This window comes from Rhamphochromis sp. 'chilingali', assembly GCF_963969265.1.
Source record: "Rhamphochromis sp. 'chilingali' genome assembly, chromosome: 1".
NCBI classification, from domain to species: Eukaryota; Metazoa; Chordata; class Actinopteri; order Cichliformes; family Cichlidae; genus Rhamphochromis; species Rhamphochromis sp. 'chilingali'.
Genome location: NC_137929.1, coordinates 69,163,743 through 69,184,423, shown reverse-complemented (window position 1 = coordinate 69,184,423; position 20,681 = coordinate 69,163,743). Strand labels below are relative to the sequence as shown.

Below are 20,681 nucleotides of genomic sequence, written 5' to 3'. Positions count from 1 at the left end.
CACACAAATTTCAGGGTGGTGTGGAACGGTTTTACTGATGCACCGCTCCTCCGGATCAATCTGAGTCCTAATCTTCAGAAGCCTTTAACCCCACCTCTGCTGTTAATAACGAGCCTGAGGGCTTTGGTAGCTAGTATAAGATCCACATTGGCTTTAGAAATCTTTCCAGGGGTAACTTCCTCCCCAGGAGGCGTTGTCAGCATTCCTTAGTCACCTTTACTGGTTATTGCTCCTTCGCCACAATGAGATGAATTTCTACAACGACAAAATCCTGTTACTGCAAATGTAACTAACTATGGTTTTCACACACACACACACACACACACACACACACACACACACACACACACACACACACACACACACACACACACACACTTGAAAGATTGAAGGCAGTTGAAAAGTAAAAATTTGCTTCCTTTCCAGAAAAACGCAAACTTCAGAAGTACACCTCCCTCCAAGCTTGCGATAAGCCAACATTACTACTCGGTCAGGATTTGCCATGTTCTTGGCAGCGTTTGACTTTGTTTTTGGCGTTTACATGTGGGCGGAGAGATTTTAAGAACGGAAAGTCCCCGTTTTCATAAACACCCGTGTGCGTGAGGAGGTGCGGCTCTCTCCGTGGTAGTGATGGGATTTCCGGCTCTTTTTAGAGATCCTGCTCTTTCGGTTTGACTCACTAAAAAGAGCCGGCTCTTTCGGCTCCCAACCGGCTCTTCAGGTTGTTTTGTTGCTTTAATTAATTTATTATTAACAATAATATAAAATTCTGCACAAAAGGAATTACTAACGTAAAACAAAGTGGTTTCATTTATATACCGGTATGTTTATATATAAATATATGCGGTGGCCCCTAGAGACAAAACACATACAAACTCCGAAACACATTTCTAGCATGAACTGAACTTCCAAAGCAGAGCTACTAGATCACTTAAATTACACAATTGAAAGCATGTGTGTATTGTTTGTGTATTTATACACAGGCACTCAAATATATTCAAATAATTTAAAAAAAAGTTCATTTACCTGTTACTACCACACACCAAATCCGGTTGTTGGTACTCTTGGCTTGTGTAGCCACAAGATAACAAAAGCTCCACACTGCGCCCAGCATCCTGGAGCACTTCTGTTGTCTTTTGTACGTGTTTTGGAGTTTTTACGTGTTTTGGAGTTTGCACATGCTTCAGAGTTCGTACGTGATTTGAAGTTTGTATGTGCTTTGTCTGTAGAGGCCACCGTAAATATACTTTTATTTATTCACTCCACATAAAATGTAATAAATAAATCATATAATACAAAAATCAACTATTCACATTTCAACTTTTAACTATTTAAATTTTCAGCTTTTTCCTTTTACAAATTTAAAGTGAAAACAACACAAAACACTGCAAACCACAACACAATTAAATATAAATTATAATAGGAAAACAAAAAGAAGATGCACATTCTCTGTCATATGGACCTGCATGAATAAACTTTCTGAATCCTTTATCATCTGCAACCGAAAATAGTTGTGGATGATTACTATACCTTTCTAATGTGACGTTGTTGTCCCTGCCTCTCTTTCTCTCTCTCTCCCTCTGGCTCTGTTCCTGCTACTGAGTGTAACTACCGCCCCTCCCCCCTCTTCCCAGCATAAAGCACAAGGCTCACGTGCAGGCGAGAGAGAGAGGGTGAGAGAAAGAAAAGGAAAAAAAAACCACGTGACGGCTCGCGATAAGGAGCCGGCTCGCGTCGTTCACGTCAAAGAGGCGGCTCTAAGAGCCTTTTCGTTCGCGAACGACCCATCACTACTCCGTGGAATATGAGACAGTCTCGGTGAACAGCAGCTGCTCGGGTGTTTCCGTGTTCGTTACTTTTTTTCCTGAACTTTGTGTGAGTGGACCGTCGCCGCGTGAAGCTCCGTGTGAAGGTAACGCAAGGAGTGTGTAATGTTCGTGATGTTTCCCTGTGTGCAGCTTAGTTCACGGTGACGGACTCGCAGCTCAGACTGCGAATACGGCACCGCAACGAGGCCGTGTTCGCCATATTGTGTTAGTTTGTGCGATCACGTTTGGCACAACACCAGAATGTAGACACTCTGAGCTCCGGACGGAACTTTATCTTCACGGTGCTGCCAGAGGGAAAGACGGACTCAATTATTACTTGTTATAAACAGGACTGTTTTGGATTACACACAATGGCCTGTGAGTAAAAATACTGCGTCACACTGGCTGTTCTCCTGTAACAGGAAGTCATCGTCTGTAAGGACGGTTGTTACGACACTTGTAACGTTTGTAACTCGGACAGACCGAGTAAGACTGATAAATATAATATAATATGTAATAATCATATAAAACTGGGAGTATAAATTTTCAAGAGTCGGATCAATAAACAGATATGATAACGGCACAGATATCAGTAAAACCTTTAAATAGAAGCAGAGCAGCTGATGGCAGCTTCCTCTGCCTCACACTGCTGTCTGACTGCATCCAGCTGACACTGAGAGGAAGCAGGAAAGAAGCAGCTGATATCTGGACAGCACACATGATGGAAAGCAGGGTTTCAGTTGATGTGCACATGAATGATTTGTGTTTCCTCTGCAGGTAGAAAGTGTGTGTGAGCTGAGCAGCATGGATCAGTGTGAGGACAGAGAGGAGGGAGTCCCTCCCTCTAAAAGCACTCTGTGTGGGGAACATGAGAGCCAGACCAAAGCTCAGAGGTGAGACGACCATCTCTAACTGTCCATGACTCTTCTCCATGTCACAGCTCAGCACTCACATCACACTCAAAGCTCCAATAAACACATGCTGGATCCAACCTGTAGTGTGTGGGAACATATAACTCAGGGTGTGACAAACACAGCCAGGCTCCACAGAACATGAGGGGACAGTTTAGAGGTTTGATCTGGTTGTGAAATAAATCATTCAACCACAAATCAAAGCTGTAAATAATGAATCCCTTCTTCTTCTTCTTCTATCCTGGTTATTTTTCTAGCATCAAACATCAACAAATACATTACAAGTCGACCAAACAAGTGGCTCAAAGAGCAGATTTTAAAAAATAACGATAATTCTTAAAATGTTCTTAATATAACTTTTTCTTCTGAGTAATACATGCTGGAGGCTGGTGATGCCTGCAGGTGAAGAAAAAAAGGCTAAAGTATATAAATACTCATTATTTCTAACATTTATTAGCAATTTTACATGAATCATAACACAAATGAGTTTTAGAATGAAAGAAATGTATATTTACTAATGTAACACCAGCTGTCATAGTTATCTCACTCATAAGGTAAGGTAAAGATGTTCAATATTAGAGAGAGGCGCCAATGATAATCGTCTGTGAGCAGCTCTTGGTGAAAGTGGGGAGGAAGAACATGAAGAGACCTCCTACAGGTCAGATGTCTGTGGAGAGAGAATCTTCTGTGAACAATGATTTAACATGGTTTTCTCTCCATGTCTGCCAGAGTCAGTGGGAGAACCTGTTGGCCTCATGTCCCCCAGAGGTTTTCTGAATCCAGCTGTGTGTCTCTGAGGAGTAATCAGTCCATAGAGCCTCCACTGTTCTTTGCTCCAGACATGTAAGCTGGAACTGAGTCCTTAATGCCACATTTGTGTGTTCAGTGTTACTTTTCATTAGCTTTGTGTACCTACAGCATGTCAGCTTTATGTGTTCTTACATAAACATAAAGCTGTGCATCAGAATCAGTCAAAAGCTTCAGCCTGCAGATAAATGTGTGAACAAAATAAGAAATATAATCACGACAGTTGATCAACTCCGTGTGATCCTGAGACATTGGTGGGAAAAACTTTCTTCATCAGTCTGACTGACAGCAAAGAGTTAGAGGATGAAGGGTTTAAATGAGGCTGCAGAAGAAAATAACTGTTTGTATTTATGTGAGATGGTTTGAGGAGAAGTTCAGTAGGTGGAAATTCACACTGTATGTAACTTAGAGATAATTAACAAAGTTTAACAGAAAACGTGAGCATTATATTTCCTGTGACTTTGGAGAGAACGGTGAAAACAGTGTGTGGGTCCATCTGTAGGGCAGCGTCATGGTTCACAGTTTCAGAAAGGAGAAGGATTAGTTTCTGTACCTGCTAATAACAGAGTAATGGCCAGAAATGACTCGAATATTTGTTTGTAAATCATCCAGAATTGTTGTTGTTTATAATGTGGTTGCATGTTTTTCTGAACACAAAAATATTTTTTAATTGAAATCTTAATCTTGATCCTGGGACTCGATCTTTCTGTCTGCTGCGATCCGCCTCAGACCATCAGACTATCCTGAACCTGATGCCAGCTGTGTGTCCTTAAAGAGTAATCTGTCCATGGAGCCTCCACTGTTCTTCAAAAAGCAGATTATTTCAGAGATGGTGTAAGTAAACATCAGGTCATCTTCTTCCTCATGTGTCCTCATCTTCAGAGTCATGCGAGAAGTCATGTGGCATTTTAGTTCAGTCCAGCAGAAACAGCAGAGGACATTTTCATGTATGATGAACAATTATGTTACTATGTGTCTTCTGAATGAGTAAACTCTCTGTATGTATTATTGTAGGGTCTACCTTACAACATAAAGCACCTTGAGGCGACTGATTTGGCGCTATGTCAACAAAACTGAATTGAATAAACTTGTTCTTGGTGGTCTACTTCTTTATCTGGCAGACATGACAGACCAGGCTGCTGTGAGCCTGATCACAGCTGTGTGTCTCTGAAGAGTGATACCTCCATGGAGCCACCGCTATTCTTCAAGAAACCAGCATCAACCTTTAGAGCAGGAAAACCAAAGAGGTGAGCTCTCCTGGAACGTCCATTAGAGCTGTCGCTATAATTACCTGGTTCCCTGTACTCGGGTTTAAGCTGATATTTAGACCTAAAATGGTTGTAAAGATTAATGTGAGTGTTAGTGGGACGTAGCAGTGAGACCTGAAATCAGATTTTGGAAGTTCGGTTTAACTAAGAGACTCACAAGTAACAGACACCAAAACAATGCTCAGAGGTGGTTAAAGCTCTGAGGCAGGACTCTTAATAATAATGGCAGCGGATGAGTTCATCTGGTAGATCTAGAAAAAATATTTTAGAGCAGAACTACAAAAGGCCTTTTATGCATCTCGGTCTACTCTCAGGGTTCTGGATTGTTTTTAACATTTAATGGTTATTCATTTTTAAACTGTATACATTTATGATCTAATTTTCTCTGGGATGGCTCATTGTTTGCTTACCAGGATCTGTCAAAGAACTGTCTTCAAACAGACACGTAGCTGTGAGTCTGTGAAGAGTGATGCATCCATGGAGCCACCGCTATTTTTCAAGAAAAACGTTATACCCTTAAAACCAGGGAAACGAAGGAGGTACGTTTTCCATCAGTACCGTCTCATTAAGTGGCTGTTTGCTCTGTACTGAGGTGTAAGTAGGTATCTACGGTATACTAAAAACAGCTCAGGGTAAAGAATAATCTGAAGAGCAGTGTTAGTGTAGTGTGTGTGTGAATGGGTGAATGACTGAACGTGTAAAGCACTTTGGGGTCCTTAGGGATTAGTAAGGCGCTATACAAATCCAGGCCATGTTTATAGTGTATGTGTTATTTCACATAACAGTGAGACATGAAATCAGGTAGAGGAACTCCAGTTTGAGCAACACAGTCACAAGTTTGTTCTTCAGATACCAAACATTACACAAAGGTTCATAAAACTCAGATATAACATATGAAAAGTAGTCATGACAGCCATGATCTTCTGGCAAAACTTCTCTAAAGTATGAACATATCGGAGCATTTACAACCATTAAACATAAAGTGGTAATTAGCTGAGTAAAATTTATTATGCAAAGAACGAGATCTCTAAAACCCCAGATAAGCTTCTCAGTTTGAAACGAAACCCTTAGAGATGCCTTTAACACCAGTTTTAGTAACATACTCTGGGCTGCATACTTTTAAAAACTAGTGAAATCTGAAAAATCTTTTGTGATTAATTTTATTAAAGGAAGAAACATATCATTGGCATTCGTTCAGGAAGTTTCACAGAAGTTTCAAAACTGGTTTCAAGCAGGAAGCATGTGAGACTCAAACAGGACAACAAGACAGAGAAATTAGAAAAATGAGGGTTTAAATACACATGAGATAATTAGAGAAAGCGACAGCTGGGAAACAAGGTGCAGGGGAATGGAATCACCTAACGAGCAGGGGGTGGAGAAAACTGAACATAATGCACAAGAGACTATGAAAATAACACACTGCAGTTTCATATAAACATGTTGTGGTTTTCCCTACATTCAGGTTGAGAGTGTTATAATATGATGGTGTTGCTTTGACTGCACAATCCCACGAAACGATATAGAAAATGTGTAAAATATATCAGCTGTGAATAACCTCCTAATTGCATTGTATAAAAAGGAATGATTGTCTGTAGGTGCAGGGAGCGCTGTTTGCATAGTCGCTCATTAAGACCAGGTTAATTCTGTCCATTTGCAATTACAATTGCTTAACTAGCTAACTAAATAGATTCTGCACATGAGAAGAGTGTCTGTATTTGCATTTGGACTGTCCCTTTCACACTGCAAATTTTTAAATTTAAACAAATCCCAAAAGTGTTAAACTTAGATTAGCCACAACTTGAGTAAGCAGGCATGACTAATTTATTTGAAAGCGTAAATGGCACATTAATAACCAGGTGACCATTTTACGTGGCTGGATGTGTATGTGGAAAGATAGTGTAATGTAATTCTTCATGGTTCCTCCACAGAGTGGACCAGGAGAGCTCAGAGGTTCCCAGTGGTCAGTCTGCCCAGCAGCATCAAACACAGCTGGACTCCATATTTATGGTCTGTACATGTGCAACAACTACTTTTACATCTATTGTGTTCACAGTCATCTCCATGCTGCTCTTTGTAGAGATCTGATGTTTGGCTCCATGATTTCAGTCTGATTGGCTCATTCATAAAGTATTCTGTTCCAGCTGCTGGAGGACAACATCATCACTTTTGTGAAGGACGAGCTGAAGAAGATCCAGAAGGTTTTGAGTCCATATTATGAAGGCAGTGAGATGGAGGATGAAGCAGTATTGCATTGTGAAGATGAAAAGCAATGGAGGAGCAACAGAGAGGCATTTATAAAAATCACAGTCAACTTCCTAAGAAGAATGAAGCAGGAGGATCTGGTTGACCGTCTGAAGAACAGTGAGGATTTCTCTGAAGATTTTCTTTTGCTGAGTAACTGGAACATTTACTAATGTTTCAAAAGAGGGACCCACATGTGTTGAAATGCTAATGATTTAGGGCATGAAATTGTTGCCTGAACTTTCTAAACATTTGGTTGGTATATTTGGTCTGTTGTTCTTTTAGGAACTCCCAGCAGAGTTTGTCAGCAAAACCTTAAATCTGCACTGAAGAAGAAGTTCCAGTGTGTGTTTGAGGGGATCGCTAAAGCAGGAAGCCCAACCCTTCTGAATCAGATCTACACAGAGCTCTACATCACAGAGGGAGGGACTGCAGAGGTCAATGATGAACATGAGGTCAGACAGATTGAAACAGCATCCAGGAAACCAGACAGACCAGAAACAACAATCAGACAAGAGGACATCTTTAAAGCCTCACCTGGAAGAGATGAACCAATCAGAACAGTGCTGACAAAGGGAGTGGCTGGCATTGGGAAAACAGTCTTAACACAGAAATACAGCCTGGACTGGGCTGAAGACAAAGCCAAGCAGGACATCCAGTTCATATTTCCATTCACTTTCAGAGAGCTGAATGTGCTGGAAGAAAAAAAGTTCAGCTTGGTGGGACTTGTTCATCGCTTCTTTACTGAAACCAAAGAAGCAGGAATCTGCAGGTTTGAAGACTTCCAGGTTGTGTTCATCTTTGATGGTCTGGATGAGTGTCGACTTCCTCTGGACTTCCACAAAACTACAATCCTAACTGACCCTAGAGAGTCCACCTCAGTGGATGTGCTGCTGATAAACCTCATCAGGGGGAAACTGCTTCCCTCTGCTCGCCTCTGGATAACCACACGACCTGCAGCAGCCAATCAGATCCCTCCTGACTGTGTTGGCATGGTGACAGAGGTCAGAGGGTTCACAGACCCACAGAAGGAGGAGTACTTCAGGAAGAGATTCAGAGATGAGGAGCAGGCCAGCAGGATCATCTCACACATCAAGACATCACGAAGCCTCCACATCATGTGCCACATCCCAGTCTTCTGCTGGATCACTGCTACAGTTCTGGAGGATGTGCTGAAAACCAGAGAGGGAGGGCAGCTGCCCAAGACCCTGACTGAGATGTACATCCACTTCCTGGTGGTTCAGGTCAAAGTGAAGAAGGTCAAGTATGACAGAGGAGCTGAGACAGATCCACACTGGAGTCCAGAGAGCAGGGAGATGATTGAGTCTCTGGGAAAACTGGCTTTTGAGCAGCTGCAGAAAGGAAAGCTGATCTTCTATGAATCAGACCTGACAGAGTGTGGCATCGATATCAGAGCAGCCTCAGTGTACTCAGGAGTGTTCACACAGATCTTTAAAGAGGAGAGAGGACTGTACCAGGACAAGGTGTTCTGCTTCATCCATCTGAGTGTTCAGGAGTTTCTGGCTGCTCTTCATGTCCATCTGACCTTCATCAACTCTGGACTCAATCTGCTGGAAGAACAAAAAACAACCTCCAAGAGGTCAAAACCAAGATACTTTACAGAGACACATTTCTATCAAAGTGCTGTGAATAAGGCGTTACAGAGTCCAAATGGACACCTGGACTTGTTCCTCCGCTTCCTCCTGGGCCTTTCACTGCAAACCAGTCAGACTCTCCTTCAAGGTCTGCTGATACAGACAGGAAGTAGCTCACAGACCAATCAGGAAACAGTTCAGTACATCAAGGAGAAACTCAGTGAAAATCTGACTGCAGAGAAAAGCATCAATCTGTTCCACTGTCTGAATGAACTGAATGATCGTTCTCTAGTGGAGCAGGTCCAACAGTCCCTGAGATCAGGAAGTCTCTCCACAGATAAACTGTCTCCCGCTCAGTGGTCAGCTCTGGTCTTCATCTTACTGTCATCAGAAGAAGATCTGGATGTGTTTGACCTGAAGAAATACTCTGCTTCAGAGGAGGCTCTTCTGAGGCTCCTGCCAGTTGTGAAAGCCTCTAAAAAAGCTCTGTAAGTACATAGATAGCACTTATTTATGAATGAAAATGATACAAAGTAGCTTACAACTATAGAAAAGGTAGAACACTTTTGTATTTTGTTTGTCTCTTTAGGCTAAGTTGCTGCAACCTTTCAGAAAGAACCTGTGAAGCTCTTTCCACAGTCCTCTGTTCCCAGTCTTGCAGTCTAAAAGAGCTGGACCTGAGTAACAACAATCTGCAGGATTCAGGCGTGAAGCTTCTCTCAGTGGGGCTTGAAAGTCCTCAGTGTACACTGGAAACTCTCAGGTCAGATCAAGAGCTTTTTAAACTTACATTTAGATAGGAAAGACATGGTTATTGCTTACTCTCCTTCTCATTTATTATAAGTATAGTATAATTATTTTTTCAAAAAACGTTAAAAACATTTGCTAAATTTGTGGGACTCTAGTTTGTCAGGCTGTCTGATCACAGAAGAAGGCTGCACTTCGCTCGCATCAGCTATCAGCTCCAACCCCTCCCATCTGAAAGAGCTGGATCTGAGTTACAATCACTCAAGAGGCTTCGGGATGCAACGGCTGTCGGCTGGAATGAGTGATCCATGCTGGAGACTGGAAACTCTGAGGTATGGAGAGTCTTGTGACAGCCACACATGAATAGATAAAGAACACACATTAAGATAAAATTTTAAGTCAAGAGGATCAATTTCACTAAATAGTTTTGAAAAATGATTATTTTCATGAATACTTGTGCAAAGAAATAAAGAAGTCTGGTGCATGGGCAGTGACAGTGCAGCCTTCCTGAAGCATTACGCAGAGGTTTTTGGCCCACACATACCCCAGTCTGGGTTATCTTTGGAAAGTTTAAATACAGTGAAGTGGATAAGAGTTTTTTGTCATAATCTTGGCACACTCAATTTGCTGTTGGGATTGTAGCATGAGACAGGTTATTTTAATGTGTTTCAGGTGAGAGCAGTACACAAACCTTATAGACATTTTTATAATTACAGGTTAATTTAAGCTGCGTCTTTGAGTTCATTAGTATAAGATCAAATAAGGAAGCTAACTGAAGCTAGCTGCTATAAGTAATGTGGAAATGTTAACTTTGTAATTGTGTTCTTCCTGTCAGCTATCATGTCTGAAGGCAAATGGAAACATTTGGAGTGTAACAAGCTATAAAACTAATGTTAGTCCAACCCTTTTAAATGTTAAGTTTTCTGGAGTACACAAATTTGAATACAGAAGACAGCCAAGGTACAGAAATGGCTGCAGAAATGCATCACCTACAGCATGTTCCAGATGGTGACCGCTGTAAAGATGCTGAAAACTTTCTGACAACCAAAGAAATGTGGATTGTAAGAGTCAGAGTCCTATTTGTAAGATGTGTGGTAGCAGGACCTTTCTATTCCCGTTTTGTTAGCAAAGTCAGTGTCTAACAGTGTGTGAATGAGAGCCATGTAATGTCCATGTGTGCATGCGGAAAGAGACTGTGCTGGTCTGACCCCCCTCCTCCTTTCAGGGTGGAGCCTGCTGGAGTCCGATGGTTGACACCAGGTCTGAGGAAGTGTAAGTGTCTTTTTAATGTGATTCATGAAAACAAAGCAGCACACATTCAACCATCTTCAAACTGTCACATCACTCATTCACATCTCTGATGTCAGGAGTCATCATCAAAGTGTCAATCAATGAACAGATGATGGATCAATAACTGCAGCTGGATTGTGTTTGTTCTCTCCATCAGATTCCTGTCAAATCACAGTCGACACAAACACAGTGAACACAAACCTCCAACTGTCTGACAACAACAGGAAGGTGACACGTGTGGAGGAGGTTCAGTCATATCCTGATCATCCAGACAGATTTGATCAGTATCCTCAGCTCCTGTGCAGAGATGGTCTGACTGGTCGCTGTTACTGGGAGGTCGAGTGGAGAGGAATGGTTGATATATCAGTGAGTTACAGAAGAATCAGAAGGAAGGGAGACAGATATGACTGTGAACTTGGATTTAACGAACATTCGTGGAGTCTGAGCTGCTTTGATCATGGTCCTCATGCTGTCTGGCACAATAAGACAAGAACAACAATCTCCTCCTCCTCCTCTGCCTCTAACAGAGCAGCAGTGTATGTGGACTGTCCTGCTGGCACTCTGTCCTTCTACAGAGTCTCCTCTGACACTCTGATCCACCTCCACACCTTCAACACCACATTCACTGAACCTCTTTATCCTGGGTTTGTTTTTGGGTCAAATTCTTCAGTCTTTCTTTGTGCAGTCTAAAGGCTGTCCTCCTTTTACAGAAACACTTCAGAAGTCAGCTTTTCAGCATTTTTAAACAGGCTGTTTGTTATTAAAGGTTTATTTTATTGTTCAAGTGTGATGTAAGTATACAGTATAGTGTGGATATAGAACTGGTGTTCCTTCTAATTAGTTGTGTTGCTCATATTTTTTGTTGTGTATTCTCTCCTGTTCCCTTCAGGCACTACAATATCAAAGATCAAACGGTACACAATTTTTAAATTCAATTCAGAATGTCTGTATGGTCTCCTGAACCTTCCTCCAGTATTGATTATATATTATTTAATCAGTAAGCATTCTTTCCACAATGATTCATAGATGTTCTCACTATCAAAATACTCTATAGTTATGTTTTATCGGTCTGGTTGCTAACTTTTGCTAAAGCTGGCACTGCAGACATCTACTGGATCCACTCTGACGTATGTAATCCTCTAACTTATAAGTAATTGCACAATATACCAACAGTTACATTGTTAGGGCCCTGAGTTAGTTAATTGGTTTTTATTGTCATTTTAACACATTGGATTTTAATATGGAACAGCAGTGTAATCTCAAACATAGCACTTTAACATCAGTGAGAGGGTGGTTGAGAAACCAAAATCAAAGTTTTTAAAAATTATTTTGCAATCTGAAAGTTAATTTAATATTTAATCATATAATTTTAAATGCCGGGACACCGTGTATTATTTTAATTTGGTTCAGAATTGTATAAAATCTCTTTTTATGGTTTCAATTATATGTTAGGTTCAGTTACTTGATTTTGTGCTGAGAAAACTGTGTATATAATGTAAAATAGATGTAGAGGCTAAGCCTACGCTTGAAGCCACTGAGGTGGTCGTTAACGGGGGTGACGCGATGTCACTGGTATGCATGAATTAAGTTCACAGTCCAATAAATCCAGCAGTATGTATCTTGTCCTTTTTGGTCTTTATTCCGTATCGACTTAGCATAACAGCACAACGGTCACAAACTGTTTGCCTTCTCAATGACACACCTGACGTCGATTACGTGCGTCTACCTTAAATACCTTTACAATACATAATCAAAACAGAAAAAGGTGACCTCTAGTGACCACATAAGGTATTAACCCAAAGAATGGCTCCTACAATAGAAGCTCAGCATTTCACCTTACAGACAACTTTGGTACCTGTCAGAATGCCCACTCTGTCCCTGCTAACAACAACATTACTGGATTACTTTTTGAAATGAAAGTAACCCTAATTAAATTTATTAACATGGTTCCAATCAATGTTCCCTCTAAGCTGTGTGCGTGCACAATTGCGCACTGCTGGCACGGTCTCTGCACACAGAAAACCTGTGTTGCACACAAAAATAAAATCTAACCTGAATTGAAATTGAAATTAAAACTTTAACACTGCAATACAGAATTGTTAGTCAGTCAGACCAGCTGCTCCAGTATGGGATAAGAACGATGCCACCTTATCCCAAAGTCCAGCCGATAATGCGATTCACATTCGTATATACGCAGCTAAGCGTTGACAGGCTATGACAGCGTCCTTATGTGCCGACACCGGTGTTTTAACTAGCAAAGCGGCTGATGTGGAGTGAAGCCACGTTAATGACAACGTGTACAACCATTGGAGATGTGAGCAGGACAGACGGAACAATTGACGGAAAACGTTTATACCAGTTTTTAAATTGTGTTGATAGGCCAGAGTTATGATAAAATATCTGCAGTGTTTGGTTTTCTTCCTGAATACTATGGTTGTTTATATTTACTGTGGGAAGAAACGGTAAAAACTTTGTTTTATAAGGAAAACACTGGAAAGCCTGTGAGCAAAGACAAAACCAAAAAAACTCCACCCTTTCCTTTTGGTCGAAAAATGTACCATGTCGACCAATCAGAAAATGATATGGCAATGCGGCTTTAGTTGTTTAGGAAGGGAGGAAGTTTTAGGAGTAGTCAGTAGTTTTGTTTTGTGTGTCAGAACAATAAGGCGACTGCTGAATGTTACAGCAGTGATACATCTGCTGCTGTCAGGCCTGCAGGTATCAGGCTGATGTTCTGCTTTATCTCATAGTGGACAGAAATTACTTTTTTGGAGTGGCACAAATAATATGTGTGGCATCAAATTTGATGCAGAACAGCTGATTTTTCTATAAATAGTTTGAAATGTTTATTTAAAAAAATACCTTTGCTGCATTTTTAGGTAAACAGCTGCAAAAAACTTTGCTTGCAAAACTCAGTAACTTTTTTGAAGAAGTAACTATATAATTAATTTCCCAACATTGGTCATTATTTACTGTATTTTGCAGACAGAGTTACAGACTCTCTCCCAGACCACAGACTCATAATACAAGTCAGAGCTTTATATAAAAAAAAAGAAAGTTTTGTTTTCAAAGTTGGAGTTCAAGTTATTTTTACTTCCAATAGTGTTAACATACTACACAGGTCATGAACAAGATTGTTTTTAATTTTCATTGTAAGTGGGCTAAAGCAGTTAATTAAAAGTAGTCTAACATAAATGCTGTAATTTGATTATTTTAATAAACATGTAACTTGGATGGATTCAATGCTGGCGTGACCACAGTGCACACGTCTAATGTTGCTCACAGTGGTCCAAGGGACGCTCAGGAAGTTTGTGTGTTCGCTCAGACACGTGAAAAATTTGAGGGAACATTGACTTCAGATTAAAACTTAAGAATCAATCTTTAATTCTCCATGAGGTAAACAAAAGACATTGCAACAACTTTGTTAAAGAGTGAGCAGGTTGGTACAAAGTTCTGCAAAGGAAACTCTTGGTGAAGAAAACATCTGAAGGTCACTTTTTGTCTTCTCACTGGAAGAGATGGTGTTGCAGTCTCTGCTCTGAACACCACAGGATGTTCAGAGCAGAGACATTGATACCACACATTGGCAATGTTGGGACTAACGCGTTATTAAGTAACGCATTACAGTAACTACGTTATTATTGTGGTAACTAGTTAGTATGCCAACATCAGGAACGCATTAATCGTTACTGGGTTTAGATTTAAATAGGATAGGGTCGTTATTTGTTACTTCTTGCGGTGGCTATTGCGAAGCTTCCACAGATTCAGTAAGATTAGCAAGTGGTGGAGGCCAGCAGGTGGAGGAGGGAAAGGGGACGCAGGAGGAGCAGAGACCCGAGACAGCCGCCGGTCGCACGACTGCAAAAATCGGCTCAAATGGGCCAAAAATTGCACAGTGTAAACCCAGCTTAAGGAAACAGTCCAGTAAATCAGACCTTCCCAAAGTGAGGGGCCCGCCCCCTAGGGGGGGGCGCAGAGCCATGGCAGGGGGGGCGCAGGATGAAAAGGGGAAAAAAAAACAAAAAACACTTGGACACTGCTAGCATGGGCGCCTACAGAAATGCAAAGCAGGAGATAAAGCATCGCTGAAAATGTTTCCAAACCAACTTCATTCTAAGCCAGGGGTGGGCTGCAGGTGTCCCTGCAGGTTTTAGATGCGTCCTCGAACCAACACAGCTGATTTAAATGGCTAAATTAGCTCCTCAACATGTCCTGCAGTTCTCCAGAGGTCTGGTAACGAACTAATCATGTGATTCAGGTGTGTTGACCTAAGGTGAGATCTAAAACCTGCAGGGACACCGGCCCTCGTGGACTGAGATTGCCCACCCCGGTCTAAGCCAAAGACTAGAAAATATGGTGAAGCATATCTTCCCTTTGGTTTCACTTGCTCAAGTGCCGAGGTAGGTCTCCCTGCAGGACTGGTCTTCCCTTCTTTGGGAGCAGCGCTGGGCTGTTCAAATCACGGACAAACAGGATCCCACATTTGTGATTTTTAGTTCACAAACACTTCTTGTAATGACTAACTATACCTAACATTTTGGAGATATACATACTATACTATACTTTATACAGTAAAGTTACAGTGGGATACAAATAACATCAGGCTGATCCTGCCACGATTTGTCCCCCGGTTCAAATCACGGACAAACAGGATCCCACAGCTGTTTATGTTTTTAAACCCATTTTGCACAGAGATGCATTTTTTGAAAAATGTATTGACAGCAATGTTGAATATTATTACACATGAAAAAAACAACTACATGTAAAATAATCCCACTGTGACGCCTCTGCCTTTGTAAACGGAGGGACAGTAACTGCGTGTGTGTGTAAGCATGTAAAGCCTGCAGTATTTTGTCTCTATCTCCCATTCTGCAATGTATCCCATGTAAACAATAACGTGGCGCACAGCGTGATGTGAATAAAGGCACATACCTTTGACGTTGCGTGACGAACTCTGTATTCCTCGTCCACACGTAAACACAAAAAAGGAGTCTCAGTTTTCGGTGATTCAAAACGCCGTTTAGGTGCGGACGTAGCGTAAAAGAGTTAGTAGTTTATTTTATTACTACCTGTAATTTATTGCAGATTACTTGTATTTGCTTAATTGTTTACTAAATGTTTGAGGTGTGAAATAAACCGCAATAGAGCAAAATATGGGCGTGTGTGGTTGGAGGATGTGTGCGTGCATATGCGTGCGCACCCGGGGGGGCGCGAACATTTTTCTTGTAAAACAAAGGGGGGCCCAGCAAAAAAAGTTTGGGAACCACTGCAGTAAATCAAGGAGAAACTCAGTGAGAATCTGTCTGCAGAGAAAAGCATCAATCTGCTCCACTGTCTGAATGAACTGAATGCTCGTTCTCCAGTGGAGCAGATCCAACAGTCCCTGAGTTCAGGAAGTCTCTCCACAGATAAACTGTCTCCCGTTTAGTGGTCAGCTCTGGTCTTCATAAGATAAGATAAGATAACTCTTTATTGTCATTGCACAGTCATACATAGTACAGTAGTACAATGAAATTGGAAAAACTGTCCTACGTCGGCACTACATATAACACAACACGACACAATATGACACATCACAACACAACAAACAACACAACACAGTATATTAACTTAGTATAAAAAAGAAGAATAAGTGTATTTGTATTGCACACTGTTATTATTGCACATTAATTATTATTGCACCTTGTTATAAATATAAATATTATTGTTTTAAACATTGTTACCTCCCCCCTAAAAAGTCCAGGGAGGTATCCAGTCAGGTCAGCTATTTACATTGATCAGGGCTATTGCCCTGTTGTAAAAGCTGTCCTTCAGTCTGTTTGTTCGGGACCTCAGCAGCTCAAACACCCGGTGTCCTGGGTGTGTGCAGTCCCGTAGGATGCTGCGTGCCCTCTTGAGACAGCGAGTGCTGTACAGGTCCTTCAGGGAGGGAAGAGGATGTCCAATGATTTTTTGGGCCATGTTGATGACCCTCTGGAGTGCCTTTCTGTGTGCTGTGGTGCAGCTGGAGAACCACACACCGATGCAATATGTCAGCACACTTTCAATGGAGCAGCGGTAGAAGACGGTCAGCAGCTCCATTTTTCTGAGGATTCTCTGAAAGTGGAGACGCTGTTGGGCCTTCTTTAAGACCGCAGAGGTGTTAGAGCTCCATTGGAGGTCTGTGTCTATGTGCACACCCAGAAACTTGAAACTGGAGACCCTTTCCACGCACTCCCCGTTGATGCTGCAGGCTCATCTTACCGTCATCAGAAGAAGATCTGGATGTTGTATGGAATATCCTGACCTATGAACTTCTATCCCTGAGATTCAATTGTACAGTTTGAGCAGTAGCTGAATAACGCGACTTAAAAAAATCGCACAGTGTATGCCCAGTTTAACCAGGTCAGACCTTTTAATTCCTGTAGTCATGGTCAAAGCCATGTTTCAGAAAACATCTGAAACTGTCTCCACAGTGACACGTGCTACTACACTCGATGATCTGTGATGATAAACCTGCAAAGCTTTTAATAAACGTCCTTATTATAAACCTGCTGTCTGTGAGTAACTTTGATGAACAAGTGGCCAGATCTCATTTTGAACATGTTGAGACTGTAAAGATTCTGTGCTTCTAACACGGTTTCTGCCTCTGTGAACAAGTGAGAGTGTACAATAATAAATCAGTGCAAAGCACAACAAACTGAGTCATTAGATATGATCTCCCCTCGTTATGTTTGCAATTATAACAATGGAGGTTTTCACTCTGGGCCTGTGTCAGCTTCACATGTCATGTGATCAGGTGTGCTCTATAACGCTGTGAGGAACCTTGGAGTCATTTTTGACCAGGACATGTCCTTCAACGCACATATTAAACAAATATGTAAGACTGCGTTCTTCCATTTGTGCAACATCTCTAAAGTTAGACATATCCTGTCTCAGAGTGACGCTGAAAAACTAGTCGCATTTATTACTTCCAGGCTGGACGACTGTAATTCATTATTATCAGGAAGTCCAAAAAACTCGCTGAAAAGCCTTCAGTTAATCCAAAACGCTGCAGCAAGAGTCCTGACAGGGACTAGAAAGAGAGAGCAGATTTCTCCTGTTTTGGCTTCCCTTCATTGGCTTCCTGTTAAATCCAGAATTGAATTCAAAATCCTGCTCCTCACATACAAGGTCTTAAATAATCAGGCCCCATCTTATCTTAATGACCTTGTAGTACCATATCACCCTATTAGAGCACTTCGCTCTCGCTCTGCAGGCCTACTTGTTGTTCCTAGAGTATTTAAAAGTAGAATGGGAGGCAGAGCCTTCAGTTTTCAGGCCCCTCTTCTGTGGAACCAGCTTCCAGTTTGGATTCAGGAGACAGACACTATCTCTACTTTTAAGATTAGGCTTCAAACTTTCCTTTTTGCTAAAGCATATAGTTAGGGCTGGACCAGGTGACCCTGAATCCTCCCTTAGTTATGCTGCAATAGACGTAGGCTGACGGGGATTCCCATGATGCATTGAGTTTTTCCTTTCCAGTCACCTTTCTCACTCACTATGTGTTAACAGACCTCTCTGCATTGAATCATATCTGTTATTAACCTCTGTCTCTCTTCCACAGCATGTCTTTATCCTGTCTTCCTTCTCTCACCCCAACCAATCACAGCAGATGGCCCCGCCCCTCCCTGAGCCTGGTTCTGCTGGAGGTTTCTTCCTGTTGAAAGGGAGTATTTCCTTCCCACTGTCGCCAAAGTGCTTGCTCATAGGGGGTCATATGATTGTTGGGTTTTTCTCTGTATCTATGAAGCGCCTTGAGGCGACTTTTGTTGTGATTTGGCGCTATATAAATAAAATTGAATTGAATTGAATTGCTCTGGTCTTGAGTTTGTTTTCATAATAAATATCTAAATAAATAAAAGACATGTTTTTCTCTTAAAGGCTAACAGTCAGTCAGAATGAGGCTGGACTCAAACACAGAAAGGTGTTTTTATCCAGATGAGCCCAGAGAAGAAACACGAGTGTTCACAGACATCAGAACCTCAGAGGTGAAACATGAGGTTGGAGTCCTCCTCAGCATTCAGAAGAGCTGCTGTGAAACCTGGAGTACTCATGACAGACTCTGATGGCAGAAACACACCATGATTCAAAAATAAAGAATATGACAAACATGGAGCTCCTGATCCTCCTGCATGAGAACAAGCTGACATGAGCGCTGTGTCTGAGTGTCTCCCTTTCACAGTGAGAATAACAGAGCTGCTGATCTGAGCTCACAGTCATTAAACTGACCTGAGGTCAGCTGCTAGGACATCTCTGTGCTCCTTACATATGAATATAAACCATGTGACCTCACCTCAGTCGTGTGGATGACTGTAGTCATAGAAGAGTAGAGGTGTAGCAGGTGGTGTGAGGCTAAGGAGGAAGAGGTGTATTCTAGTCAATGCAGTACTTAGAGGCTCCACCAGAGGGCTCTGTTAAGTCCTTATTGTAATACAGTTACTGTGTGCAGTTATACCTGATACAACATCTGCACTTATTTAAATCATACGCGTAAATGCTGTCAGTAAATGATTGATTCCTATTTATTCTACTTCCTGTTGACTAGTTTTATTAAAATGAAACATTTAAGCACAGCTGATCGAGTGACTGGACGTAAACAGGTAATGGATTTCATGTAACAGGTTCACACCTGAATCTGGGCCTGTGGTGCCAAAGTGTTCAGACCTGGTGAATGACCTGCAGAGAGCTGGGACCAAAGTAACAAAGGTCACCATCAGTAACACACTACAACGGCAGGGAATCAAATCCCGCAGTGCCAGACGTGTTCCGCTGCTGAAGCCAGTGCATGTCCAGGCCCGTCTGAAGTTTGCCAGAGAGCACATGGATGATACAGCAGAGGATTGGGAGAATGTCATGTGGTCAGATGAAACCAAAGTAGAACTTTTTGGCATAAACTCAACTCGTCGTGTTTGGAGGACGAAGAATACTGAGTTGCATCCCAAGCACAACATACCTACTGTGAAGCATGGGGGTGGAAAAATCATGCTATGGGGCTGTTTTTCTGCCAAGGGGACAGGACGACTGATCCGTGTTAAGGACAGAATGAATGGGGCCATGTATCGTGAGATTTTGAGCCGAAACCTCCTTCCATCAGTGAGAACTTTGAAGATGAAACGAGGCTGGGTCTTCCAACATGACAATGATCCAAAACACACCGCCCGGGCAACAAAGGAGTGGCTCCGTAAGAAGCATTTGGAAGTTCTGGAGTGGCCTAGCCAGTCTCCAGACCTCAACCCCATAGAAAATCTGTGGCGGGAGTTGAAAGTCCGTGTTGCTCGGCGACAGCCCCAAAACATCACTGCTCTCGAGAAGATCTGCATGGAGGAATGGGCCAAAATACCAGCTACTGTGTGTGCAAACCTGGTAAAGACCTATAGTAAACGTTTGACCTCTGTTATTGCCAACAAAGGTTATGTTACAAAGTATTGAGTTGTATTTTTGTTATTGACCAAATACTTATTTTCCACCCTGATTTACCAATAAATTCTTTACAAATCCTACCATGTGAATTCATGGATTTTTTTTTTCACATTCTGTCTCTCACAGTTGAAGTGTACCTCTGGTGCAAATTACTGACCTCTGTCATCATTCTAGGTGGGGGAACTTGCACAATCGGTGGCTGACTAAATACTTTTTTGCCCCACTGTATCTTGGCAGCATCATCTCGAATGACGGGGTCTCTGATCGGGATGTCGACGCCAGAGTAGGGAAGGCGGTTGTGTCCTGCGACGTCTCCAACCTATTTGGAACTCGACCTCCCTGAATGTTAGGGTCAAGATCAGACTATTGAACTCTATTGTCTTTCCTACTGCACTATACGCTAGTGAAACCTGGCGCTCAAGAAGTGCAATTACTCAACACCTGAACGTGCTTCAACAACGTGGCCTGTGGCGAATCCTGAGAATTTCCTACCGGGACCGAATAACAAATGAGGTCCTACAAAGAGCAGGCACCCGCCCGTTAGCCAATGTTGTTGCAGAAAGGCGCTTCCGC

General features: G+C 41.9%; 1 protein-coding gene across 1 annotated transcript; it reads left to right on the top strand.

Annotated features, from left to right (window-relative positions):
- The first annotated feature begins 1,758 nt into the window (after positions 1-1,758).
- On the top strand, positions 1,759-12,279 carry LOC308395929 (uncharacterized protein). Its single transcript, XM_080880980.1, has 13 exons — positions 1,759-1,912; positions 2,586-2,701; positions 3,449-3,562; positions 4,256-4,360; positions 4,648-4,773; positions 5,208-5,333; positions 6,723-6,801; positions 6,936-7,155; positions 7,321-9,118; positions 9,220-9,393; positions 9,536-9,709; positions 10,603-10,649; positions 10,825-12,279. The coding sequence occupies exons 2-13, from the start codon at positions 2,613-2,615 to the stop codon at positions 11,355-11,357; spliced, it is 3,585 nt and encodes a 1,194-aa protein (XP_080737106.1). The 5' UTR covers positions 1,759-1,912; positions 2,586-2,612; the 3' UTR covers positions 11,358-12,279.
- The last annotated feature ends 8,402 nt before the right edge of the window (positions 12,280-20,681 follow it).

What these genes read in the sequence shown, in the direction of transcription:
- LOC308395929 (XM_080880980.1), top strand. Translation starts at nt 2,613, where the DNA reads ATGGATCAGTGTGAGGACAGAGAGGAGGGAGTCCCTCCCTCTAAAAGC. An exon ending in GGTTGACCGTCTGAAGAACA is followed by an intron (nt 7,156 to 7,320) that starts GTGAGGATTTCT and finishes TTGTTCTTTTAG; the next exon opens with GAACTCCCAGCAGAGTTTGT. An exon ending in AAAGCCTCTAAAAAAGCTCT is followed by an intron (nt 9,119 to 9,219) that starts GTAAGTACATAG and finishes TTGTCTCTTTAG; the next exon opens with GCTAAGTTGCTGCAACCTTT.